The sequence below is a fragment of the Ictidomys tridecemlineatus genome, chromosome 1 (assembly GCF_052094955.1).
Source record: "Ictidomys tridecemlineatus isolate mIctTri1 chromosome 1, mIctTri1.hap1, whole genome shotgun sequence".
NCBI classification, from domain to species: Eukaryota; Metazoa; Chordata; class Mammalia; order Rodentia; family Sciuridae; genus Ictidomys; species Ictidomys tridecemlineatus.
This window is the reverse complement of record NC_135477.1, coordinates 52,843,063-52,855,781: the sequence shown is the minus strand read 5'-3', so window position 1 is coordinate 52,855,781 and position 12,719 is coordinate 52,843,063. Positions and strand designations below refer to the sequence as shown.

The 12,719-nt window shown below is 40.2% G+C and overlaps 1 protein-coding gene and 1 long non-coding RNA gene across 2 annotated transcripts in view; one reads left to right on the top strand and one right to left on the bottom strand.

Annotated features, from left to right (window-relative positions):
- Tet1 (tet methylcytosine dioxygenase 1) overlaps positions 1-9,622 on the top strand; it is a 137,324-nt gene extending 127,702 nt beyond the window's left edge. Inside the window, exon 13 of the mRNA XM_078041215.1 lies at positions 5,767-9,622. Coding sequence (XP_077897341.1) covers positions 5,767-5,816 — 50 coding nt within the window. The 3' untranslated portion in view covers positions 5,817-9,622. The remainder of the gene's footprint in view (positions 1-5,766) is intronic.
- The window catches only part of LOC120885341 (uncharacterized), a 52,356-nt gene that overhangs the window by 38,225 nt on the left and 1,412 nt on the right, over positions 1-12,719 (bottom strand). Inside the window, exon 2 of the long non-coding RNA XR_005727902.2 lies at positions 9,113-12,654. This is a non-coding gene — a long non-coding RNA (uncharacterized LOC120885341). The remainder of the gene's footprint in view (positions 1-9,112; positions 12,655-12,719) is intronic.

The window sequence follows — 12,719 nt, the reverse complement described above, 5'->3', positions numbered from 1 at the left end:
AGACTTACTGTTCTAAGTGCTTTCCATTAAGTCATGTTACCTTTAATCAAGAAGTACACAGGCCTGGGGTTGTGTCTCAGCGGTAGAGTGCTTACCTAGTATGTGCGAGGCAGTGGATTTGATCCTCAGCACCACATGAAAATGAAGTTATTGTGTCCAACTAGAACTAAAAAATATTAAAAAAAAAAAGAAGTACACAGAGTAAAAACGATTTCATCTGCTTAGCCTGCCACAATGATTAACAGGATCTAAGCAAGCATGGAGTAGCAAGGTCTGCCTGATCTATTCCCAAGAAATACTTGGAAAGAAAAAAATATAACATTTTCCTCACATTTTATATTATATATTTTGTCGTGAAAATTTTGGCATACTGATGACTTTGTATTATTCTGTTAAGGAATAGAGTGTCTTGTGTGGGATGCAGTAGCATACACCTGTAATCCCAGTTGCTGTACAGTTGAGGCTCTTAATCTCTATTTCCCTCCACTATCCCTTCCCCATATCTTAGGGAACTGCTTTGTGAGGTGATTTGATCACTACAGTCACTTTAAGATGGCCTTTTGGGGGCTGGGGTGTAGTAGAGTGCTTATCTAGCATGCGTTAGACATTGGGTTTGATTCTCAGCACCACATAAAAATATAAAAAATCATATAATAAAATAAAAAGCATTCTGTCTGTCTTAAAAAATGGCTGTTTTTTTTTTAATGTCCAATACTGATAATGATATGCAAGTTTCTTTTCTCCTTTCCTTTCTTCCTGTTTGGGGGATGAGGTGGAGAGAGAAGAGTCAGCTTTCTTTTATTTGGACCACTGGAAGATCAGTCTATTCATTTTTGTTGTTTTGTTTTGTTGGTACCAGAGACTGAGTCACAGTCCCACCAGGGATTAAACCCAGGGTCCCTTAACAACTGAGCCACATATCCAGTCCTTTTTTTTTTAATGTTTTATTTAGACAGGGTCTGCTAAATTGCTTAGGCCTCACTAAATTGCTGAGCCTGGCTTTGAACTTGTGATCCTCCTACCTCAGTCTCCTGAGCCACTGGGATTACAGGTATGTGCCACCGCATCCCACCCAAGACACTATTCTTTTTTTTTTTTTTTTTTTTTTTTTTTTTTTTTTTTTAAAGAAAGAGTGAGAGAGGAGAGAGAGAGAGAGAATTTTTAATATTTATTTTTTTTTTAGTTCTTGGCGGACACAACATCTTTGTTGGTATGTGGTGCTGAGGATCGAACCCGGGCCTCACGCATGCCAGGCGAGCGCGCTACCGCTTGAGCCACATCCCCAGCCCCTTTTTTTTTTTTTTTTAAAAGAGAGAGTGAGAGACAGGGGGAGAGAGAGAGAATTTTTTTAATATTTATTTTTTAGTATTTGGCGGACACAACATCTTTGTTGGTATGTGGTGCTGAGGATCGAACCCGGGCCGCACGCATGCCAGGCGAGCGCGCTACCACTTGAGCCACATCCCCAGCCCAAGACACTATTCTTTAACAGAATAATACAAAGTCATCAGTATGCCAAAATTTTCATGACATAATATATAAAACCTGAGGAAAATGTTATATTTTTTCTTTTTCCAAGTATTTTTTGGGAATAGATTAGCCTAGGCCTTGCTACTCCATGCTTGCTTAGAGACAGGCTATTGATTCCATATATTCATAGGTGAAAACAGCAGAATCTTATAACACATGACGTGATGCCTTCCCACCTACTGCGGCTAGAGTGTCCAAGGTTCCTATGGCATGTTGGTAGAGTCCTAATTCTCCTTTTTTAAAAAGTCACAATTCCCAATGTCATTTGGACTACCACCAGCACAATTTCTCTAATTCATTTGGTCTTTGTACATCTCTGAATCTTATTTCTTCACAAACGTTGACTATATTTTTTCTCAGAGAGGAAGCAGAAATCATAGATTAAAATCCTCTCCTTTTACCTGCTCATTTATAAACTAACCCCAATCTGCACCTCTCTTCTTATTATTACAATGGAGATGTCTTTCCACCAAATAAAAAATAAAAGGGCTAATTCATCGATGGACATTGGTTTCTGCCCCATTTTTCCTTCTCTAGGACTTTATTTATATATTTTTTTAAATTTCTTTCTTAATGGTACTGGGGATTGAACCCAGGTTTGCTCTACCACTGTGCTACATCCCCAGCCCTATTTATTTATTTTTTGCAAGGGGCTCACTAAATTACTGAAACTTTGAACTTGTGATCCTCCTGCCACAGTCTTTTGTCATTGGGATTACAGGCCTGCAGCACTGTGCCGAGCTCAAACATTATCTTTCAGTTTGATGATGTTGATAGACAACCTAGAGATCATGAGATAACCAGACCACCATGGCCAGTGCTACGTGCCATGATTAAGAAAAATGAGGCTGGGTACAGTGGCACATGCCTGTAATCCCAGCAGCTCAGGAGCCTGAGGCAGGAGGATCCAGAGTTCAAAGGGAGCTCAGCAAAAGGTGCTGAGCTACTCAGTGAGATCCTGTCTCTAAATAAAATACAAAAATAGGGCTGGAGATGTAACTCAGTGGTCAGGTGCTACTGAGTTCAATCCTCAGTACCAAAAAAAAAAAAAGTTCTAAAAGTATTAGAATGGGCCTGGGGTCATACCTCAGTGGTAGAGTTCCTTAGTGTTGGGGAGGTTCTGGGTTTCATCCAAAGGAGTGCAAAAATAATATCATGACATGGTTGTCATGTCCTATCACACACATTACTTTTTTTTAATTTGTTCTTTTTAGATATACATGACAGTAGAGTGTATTTTGACATACATGAAGTATAATTTATTCTCACACATTACTTTGTTTATATTTAGTTATTTTTTTTAGTTGTAGTTGGGTACAATATCTTTATTTATTAATTTTTATGTGGTGCTGCGAATAGAACCTAGGGCCTTGCACGTGCTTGGCGAGCAATCAGTAATAATATTGATGATAGTAATAGTAACAAATATTATCAATAAATCCAATTTATTCAGCTTGGAGTAAAAGCTTAATAGTTGTTTTTTGTTTGTTTGTTTTTGGTACCAGGGATTGAACCCAGGGGCGTTTACCACTAAGCCACATCCCCAGCTCTTTTTATATTTTTATTTTAGATATTTAGACACAGAGTCTCACTGAGTTGCTTAGAACCTCTAAGTAGCTGAGGCTGTCTTTGATATCATGATCCTCCTGCCTTAGCCTCCCAAACAGCTGGAATTACAAGCATGTGCCACCATGCCCCACTTGGACTAAAAATTGAAATAAAATTCATATTAGGGGGCTGGGGATGTGGCTCAAGTGGTAGTACGCTTGCCTGGCATGCGTGCGGCGCTGGGTTGGATCCTCAGCACCACATACAAATAAAGATGTTGTGTCCGCCAAAAACTAAAAAATAAATATTAAATTCTCTAGCTAAAAAAAAATTAATATTAGGATTCAAGGATGACAATTATCCTAAGTTAATCTATATCTTTATAGCAATTGTGTGTGTGTGTGTGTGTGTGTGTGTGTGTGCGCGCAGGCGCCCATGTGTCTCAAAACTGAATTCAATGGCTCTCTACCACTGAGCTACTCTTTTCTTTTTCTGTACCAGGAACATTATGCCTCTAAGTTATATCCCCATATTCCCACTCTTCTTTTTTTAAAAATTTTATCTTGAGCAGAGAGTCACTGAGGTGGGGACGACTTCAACTTATGATTCTCCTGGCAAAGTAGCTGAGACTGAAAAAAATGTTCAATGTCTCTATTAATTAGAGAAATGCAAATTAAAGGTACACTGAGATATTTTACCTCACTCTAATCAGAATGGCAACTATCAAGAATAAAAGTAACAGCCAGTTGTGGTGGTGGACACCTGTAATCCCAGCAGCTCTGCAGGCTGAGACAGGAGGATTATAGTTCAGTACCCACCCCACAAAAATCCACCAAAACAACTAGGAATGGAACCACCATTTTACCCAGTCATACCACTATTTGGTATATATCCAAAAGAGTTAAATTCAGCTTAATACACTGACACAGGCATATAGATGTTATAGCAGTTCAATTCACAATAGCTAAACTACAGAAACAACCTAGATGGGGGAAAGGGGTGTGGGGGAGGGGGTGAAAGGGTAGGGAAGGAGGAGGGGGTATGGGGATGGGAAGGTGAGGTTGGGGGCATGAGGATGGGGGTATGGGGGACCATGGGATGGTGAATGAGGCAGAAGGATTGCAATTAAAATTTAGTGACAGCAGCAATTTAGTGATACCTCATTCAAATTTTTTAAATGCTGGGAATGCAGCCTAGTGGCAAAGTGCCCCTAGGTTCAATTCCCAATATGGTAATGTACAAATTAACAAATAAAATCATATTGAGCACCTGTGGTACATGCCTGTACTTCCAGCTCATCAGGAAGCTGAAGCAGAAGGATCTCAAGTTCAAAGCTAACCTAGGCAATATAGTGAGTCTCCCGTCAAACAAAAAGAAAACAGTATAACAAGAATACAACCAACCAATTTTTTGTTGTTGTTGTTGAACTCAGGGGCACTTAACCTCTGAGCCACATCCCCAGCCCTATTTTGAATTTTATTTAGAGACAGGGTCTTACTGAGTTGCTTAGCACCTCACCGCTGCTGAGGCTAGCTTTAAATTCGCCATCCTCCTGTCTCAGTCTCCCAAATGTAGATAGCCACAACATTTTTATTTATTTACATTTATTTTATTTTATTTTATTTTATTTACTTTATAGGCATGTGCCACTGCACCTGGCCAACCAACCAATTTTAAATTGGAGAAAGGAATAATGGTTTCACAACAGTGTGAATACATTCAATGCCACTAAATTGTGTTCTAAAAAATGGTGAAAATTGTAAATTTTATGCTACATATTTTTTTAAAGAGGGGGGAGAATTTTTTAATATTTATTTTTTAGTTTTCGGTGGACACAACATCTTTATTTTATTTGTATGTGGTGCTGAGGATTGAACCCAGCGCCCTGCGCATGCCAGGTGAGCACGCTACCGCTTGAGCCACATCCTCAGCCCCAACATATTTTTTAAAGAGTTGAAATCATTAAAAAAATTATTTGTAGTTGTAGAGTTGTAGCTGGATAGCATCATTTATTTTATTTGTTTATTTTTATGTGGTTCTAAGGATCAATCGCAGTGACTCCCACATGCTAGGCAATGCTCTGCCACTGAGCCATAACTCCAGCCCATACATATATTTTTTATTACAATCAAAATATTTGCTAGGGGGCTAGGGTTGTGGCTTGGTGGTAGAGCACTTGCCTAGCATATGTAAGGCACTGGGTTTGAACCTCAGTATCACGTAAAAAATAAATAAATAGGGGCTGGGATGTGGCTCCTAGCATGCGTGAGGCACTGGGTTCGATTTTCAGCCACATAAAAAATAAAATAAAGATATTCTGTCCACCTAAAAACTAAAAAATAAATATAAAAAATTAATTAATTAATTAATTAATTAAAAGTATTGTTGCCATCTACAATTAAAGATATTTTTTTAAAAAGATTTGCCAAAACATGGGGAAGGGGAGAACAAAGGACTTGAATAGAAATTTCTCCAATGGGGCTGGGGATGTGGCTCAAGCAGTAGCGCACTCGCCTGGCATGTGTGTGGCCCGCGTTCGATCCTCAGCACCAAGTACAAACAGAGATGTTGTGTCCGCCAAAAAAAAAAAAAAAAACTAAAATAAATAAATAAATTCTCTCTCTCTCTCTCTCTCTCTCTCTCTCTCTCTCCCCCTCTCTCCTCTCTCTCTTTAAAAAAAAAAAAAAGAAAAGAAAAGAAATGAAATTCTCCAAGGAAGATGTACAAATGGCCAATAAATACATGAAATTGTGCTCAACATCTTTAGTCATTTCATAAGGGAGCTACAAATCAAAACTGCTATGACATTTCACTTCATACCCATGAAGATTTCTATTTATTTTAAAAAGAAGAAAGAAATAAAATAATAAAGGTTGGTAAGAACATGGAACATTTCTTGCAGGAATATAAATAGGGTAATCACAGTAAATATAATTTGTCAGTTACTCAACAAATTAAATATAGAATTATCATATGATTCAGAGACAACCCATTTGAGACAATCCATTCCTGGGTACAGTATATGCCAAAAACAATTGAAAAGAGGTCAGACAAAAGCCAGGTGCAGTGGTACACTCCTTTAATCCCAGGGTCTGGGGAGGCTGAGGCAAGAGGTTTGCAAGTTCATGACCAGTCTGGGTAACTTAGTAAGACCCTGTCAAAATAAAAAAATAAAAGTGGCTAGGAATGTAGCTAAATGGTATAGCACCTCTGGATTCAATTCCCAGTATTGCAAAACAATTAAAAATCAAAATAATAATTAAAAGACTAATAAATAACACTTAATTGGGACTTGGTAGTAGAGGAAGATATTTGTTGAATAGCGCTAGAAGCAGGCTTTGTGTGTGTTATGTTTGGGGGGGGGGTATTTGGAATTGAATTCATGGGCTCATACACTCCTGAGCCCCATCCATAGCCTTTCTTTATTTTGTTTTGAGACAAGGTCTCCCTAAATTGCCTGGGCTGGCCTGAACTTGTGGTCCTCTTGCCTCAACTACCTGAGTAGCTGAGATTACAAGCCTGTGCTAGCAGCAGGTACTCATAGGGGGAATTTCTATGAAAGAAAGAAAAAAAAAGATTAGCAGTTGGAAGCCCAATTTTTTGGGGGCGGTGCGGTTATAAGGAATTAAACTCCAGGGTACTCGACTATTAAGCCACATCCCTAGCCCTAGGCTGGCTTTGAACTCCCTATCCTCCTGCCTCATCCTCCCAAGATGCTGGGATTACAAGGCATGTGCCACCACACTCAGCTGGAAGTTCAATTTAAGAGTCCAGAGGGGGGCTGGGGATGTGGCGCGCTCGCCTGGCATGCGTGCGGCCCGGGTTCGATCCTCAGCACCACATACCAACAAAGAAGTTGTGTCCGCCGAGAACTAAGAAAAAATAAATAAAATTAAAATTCTCTCTCTCTGTCCCCCTCTCTCTCTCACTCTTTCTTAAAAAAAAAAAAAAAAAAAAAAAAAAAAGAGTCCAGAGGGCAGTCAGGGACATTTCAGGATTCTGGACTTAAGGATGGCATTAGCATTCTCACTTGATCACTTCAAAGTTTGTTTCAAAGAAACTGGTTTTGTGTGTGTGTGTGTGTGTGTGTGTGTGTGTGTGTGTGTGTGTGTTGCTGGAGAATCAAACCCAGGGCCTTGTGCATGTGAGGCAAGCACTCTCCCAGCCCTGCTTTTTATTTAAAATTCTTTTTGTAGTTGTAGATGGATAAAATACCTTTATTTATTTATTTATTTATTTATTGGTACTGGGCATTTAACTCAGGGCACCCAACTACTCGGCCACATCCCCAGCCCTATTTTGTATTTTACTTAGAGACAGGGTCTAACTGAGTTGCTTTAGCTCCTCACTTTTACTGAGGGTGTCTTTGAATTCGAAATCCTCCTGCCCCTGAGCCACTGGGATTACAGGTGTGTGCCACCACGCCCGGCTAGAATATCTTTATTTTATTCGTTTATTTATCTATTATTTTTTGGTGTGGTGCTGGAGATTGAACCCAGGGCCTTGTATATGTGAGACAAACACTCTACCAACTGAGCTATATCCCCAGTCCTTGTTTATTTCTATGTGTTGCTAAGGATAGTTTATTTCTATGTGCTGCTAAGGATAGAACCCAGTCCCTCACACATGCTAGCTTTAAACTCTGTGTTCTGCCACTGAAGTACAATCCCAGCCCTTGCAGAAACTTTTTTTTTTTTTTGTACTGAAGATTGAACTCAGGGGACTTAACCACTGAGCCATATCTCCAGCCCTTTTGCATATTTTATGTAGAGACAGGGTCTCACTGAGTTGCTTGGCACCTTGCTAAGTTGCTGAGGCTGGCTTTGAACTTGCAATCCTCCTGCCTCAGCCTCCCAACTCCCAAGCCATTGGGATTATAGGAATGTGCCAGTATGCCAGCTTGCAGAAACTTTTGATAGAGAATATTAGACTGTACTTTTTTTTTTTTTTTTTTGGTGGTCGTTGTGCTGAGGACAGAATCTTGAGCTAAGTATAGGATGTATCAATGAGCTATCCCCAACCCCTCAGATTGTACCTTTGTGTTTTTGACAGGGTTTCACTATGTTTGCCAGGTTAGGCTCAAGTAGTCCTCCTGGTTCAGCTTCCTGAGTAGTATGGACTATATTTATGCACTACCATGTCTAGCAGATTACACATTTAACACCCATAGAGACTAGGAAGTCAAGTCAAAGACTAGCCATCAGATTTTGCATGAAATATTTATAAGTTGGGTGAATTATTCCCTTCTCCAGAGGCAAAAAGTATCATAAGTCACAAAGGATCTTAAACAACATTCCTTAAGTGACATTCCTTAAATGACATTCCTTACCCTACAATAACCAGAGAGGGACCATATGCGGTCCCAGGTATGAGGTACCAGGCTAGTATCCTTCCAGGAAGCTTTATTGGCTCCATATGATCAACCTTAGTTGTTTTTTTTGTTGTTGTTTGTTTGTTTGTTTTTTGTTATTTTTTTGTTTGTACCAGGGATTGAACTCAGGGGCACTCAACCACTGAGCCATATCCCCAGCCCTACTGTGTCTTTTATTTAGAGAGTATTTAGAGATAGGGTCTCACTGAGTTGCTGAGGCTGACTTTGTTTGAACTCAGGATCCTCATGCCTCAGCTTTACGAGCCGTTGGGATTACAGGCATGCATCACTGTGCCCGGCTCAACCTTAGTTCTTTAATGTTGCCTGGTAATATCTGAAAATATGATATTTGAGTCAAAAGCTTGGAAATATAAGCAATATATGTGTCCTATTACAAAAACATCTTCTCATTAAATTTGTGCAAACTATTATATTGCCACGAAAATAAGAATATTCAATATTTTCTGCAGTCTAGAGGGGATAAGTAGGGACAAAAAGTTTGTTCCATCTTTGACTCACAGAGGCGTACTTTACTAAATTACTGTAAAATATACATAGCTAGTGGAAATAGTTTCCTTAAATCTGGAGGATGGGGTTGTAACTCAGTGGATAAAGCTTGCCCAGCTTAGGCTGGGGATGTGGCTCAAGCAGTAGCGCGCTTACCTGGCATGCGTGCGGCCCGGGTTTGATCCTCAGCACCACATACAAACAAAGATGTGTCCGCCGAAAACTAAAAAATAAATATTTGCTGAGGGCCATTACCAAGTAGGAATGACGCATCGAAATTTCCTTGCCAAGCGTACCCCATGCTGCTTAGAGGACATTTGATGGGACATTGCATGCATGCTTTAATGAGGTGACCTTGCTCAAGGACCAAGGCAGATCCGGGTTTAGAGCTGATCAGGTTTGAGGAAGTAACCGGCTCCTTGAGTTTAAGGCGTTGCCAGTTTAAGATAATGGGTTTTAAGGAAGTTGGAAGTTGAAGATTATTGCTGGGATTAGGGTGTTCCTGCTGCTTGTTCCCATTGAGTTCTCGTGAGATAAAAATGGGATTTGGAGAGAGCCTCGTGGAGTAGGTGGTTTGTGCGGGAGACAGGAGAACGCGTTTGCCCCTGGACCTGTGTGGAGGTGGTGTGAGAGCTGGAATAAAGAATTGCTGTTTGAACCTACAAAGCTGTGAGTGCCTCGTGATTCTGGTGCCAAGCCGAGACATTGGCCTTGGCAAATATTAAATATTAAAAAATTCTCTCTTAAAAAAAAAATAGCTTGCCCAGCTTGTGTGAGGCCTGTGTTAATTATTAGCAACACACACACACACTCTCTCTCTTTCTCTCTCTCTCTCACACACACACACACACACACCACTGCTTAAATGTGGAAAAATAAAATATAAAATAACAAGTAATATTTTTAAAATTATTTTTTTAGTTGTAGATGGACACAGTAACTTTACTTTTATGTGGCGCTGAGGATTGAACCCAGTCGCTCACACATGCAAGGCAGATGCTTTGCCACTGAGCTACAGCCCCAGCCCAAGAACGAATAATATTTATGATTTAAAGAAAAATTGATAATGCTACTACATGGCCAAACTTTGAAAATTATATACTAATTCAAAGAACCCAAACACACAAAAGGCCACACATTGCATATTCTACTTATATGTCTAGGATGGGCCATTGAAGAGAAAAAGATTAGTGGTGATCAGAGTTTTGATGACTGGAGTTAGAGGGTAAATAGATTTAACTGGGCTCTCCTCAAAGTTATCTATGATGTATATAGACCAGTAGTTTTCAGACTATGCCAAAATTTGAGTTATTCCATTTTGTAAAGCAGTAGTTTGCCATAAGTTTCTCTACTTCTAAGTGTTTAGGTGGAATGACTCCATATCTTGCTTGTACAAGCAAACAACCACCATCTGCCTTGCACAGGCATAAAGTACAAACCAATAAATAAATCCTACTAATAAAAATGACCACCTTTGAATTGACTGAATTAATCAGCAGCACATGAATACACGACATATCAAACTCATATCAGAAAAACCAGGCCCATGAGCATATGGAACACATCAGACCCCTGTATGAAGCAGCCCTCCTACCTGAGGCCCCATAAAAGGAGTAGCACCCTGAGACTGGTCATTTCAGTACCCTGACTCCTTCACCTGGTCAATATCATGAGCCTTGCCCAGGAAGATCACCACACCACAATCTTCTGAATATTGGTCCTCAGGTTATAGCACTGTGTGGTTTCTCCTGCCCATGGCCCACACCAAGCTGACACTCTGAAACTGTGGTCTGACCACACCTTGGTCCTATGCTTTGACAGCTCTACACCCTGAACAAATTCTTCTTTTTTTTTTTTAAAATATTTATTTTTTAGTTTTCGGCGGACACAACATCTTTGTTTGTATGTGGTGCTGAGGATCGAAGCCGGACCGCAGGCATGCCAGGCGAGCCAGGCGAGCCAGGCGAGCGTGCTACAGCTAGAGCCACATCCCCAGCCCCTGAACAAATTTTTAAGCTAGTCCTTAATATTTTTTTTGGTTGGGGGGGGGTTCGTACAAGAGATTGAACCCAGGGGCACTCAGGCACTGAGCCACAGCCCTATCTCTATATCTATCTATATATATTTAGTTAAATACAATACCTTCATTTTATTTATTTATTTTTCTGTGGTGCTGAGGATGGAACCCAGGGCCTCACACTTGCTAGGTAAGCGCTCTACATCTGAGCCACAACCCCAGGCCCTCAGCCCCATTTTGTATTTTATTTAGAGACAGGGTCTCACTGAGTTTCTTAGTGTCTTGCCATTGCTCAGGCTGGCTTTTAACCCAGTCTCAGCCTCCTGAGCAACTGGGATTACAGGCTTGTGACACTGTATCCAGTGAGCTGGTCCTTAATATTTTATTTATTTATTTATTTATGTTGTTACCAGGGACTGAACCCAGGGGCACTTAACCACTGAGCAACATCTCCAGCCCTTTTTATGTTTTATGTTCAGCTATAAAATCAGCTTGCAGAACTATTATTTGGTTCCATTCTTATGTCTAGAGTACTTAACACAGTGTGTGGCAATTTTAGATTTTCCTTAATTGATGGTAGCAGTGATGGCAACTAGGGGTAGTAGATTTAACAGATGAAACAATAAAATGGTCAGCAAAATAAGAAAATCTTTTTTTTTTTTAAAGAGAGAGTGAGAGAGGAGAGAGAGAGAGAGAGGAGAGAGAGAATTTTTAATATTTATTTTTTAGTTCTCGGCGGACACAACAACATCTTTGTTGGTATGTGTTGCTGAGAATCGAACCCGGGCCGCACGCATGCCAGGCGAGCGCGCTACCGCTTGAGCCACATCCCCAGCCCCAAAATAAGAAAATCTTGCTAAATTGTTTAGGGCCTTGCTATATTGTTGATGCTGGCCTTGAATTTGGGATTCTTCTGTTTCAGCATTCTAAACTGCTGGGATTAAAGGCCTATGCCACCTGCTGGGCCTGGTCCTTAATCTTCTGACCCCCTACAGTGACTATCTGCTTTCTGTCTTTGCTCTTAGTTCAGTCTCAGAACACCTGCAGCTGCTTTAAGCCTTTTTTAGTCTAGTGTAAAGTGTGTGACTAGAGTGTTTTAGCTATTAAAAATTAAGACTTGGGGCCGGGGGCTGTAGCTCAGTGACAGAGCGCTTGCCTAGCATGTGTGAGGCACTGGGTTCCATATTTAGCACCACATAAAAATTAAAAAATGAAAAAAAGGCATTCTGTCCATACAAAAACTACATTTTTTTTTAAATTAAAAGATTGGAGTAAAGAAACCTGATTGTTTGGCTTATGACCATCAGGTGACCCACAAGTATTCAGTGAACTGACACTGATGAAAACAGTGTAACCTGTGAATTTATTGTTATTCACTAAATTGTGACACTGTGGAAAGACACCAAACGTGTTTTGTCTACGTAAATGACATAGCTCACGACAGGGAGTGACTGGTTAATAGGTGTAGGTTTCTTATTTGGGTGATGAAAAGATTTAATAATAGCAGTGGTCATGGTGGCACAACCTATGAACGCACTAAAGGCCATTAAATTGTACACTTTAAAATAGTCCATCTTGGCGCAGTGGCGCGAACCTGTCTGTGGTCCCAACTCTGGAGGCTGAGGCAGGAGGACCGCTTAAGCCCAGCAGTTTGGGATCAGCCTGAGCAACATAGAAGACCCTGTCTCAAAGAAAAAAGTCCATTCAGTATGTTAAGTGAAATTTACCTCAATGAAAAAAAAAGTT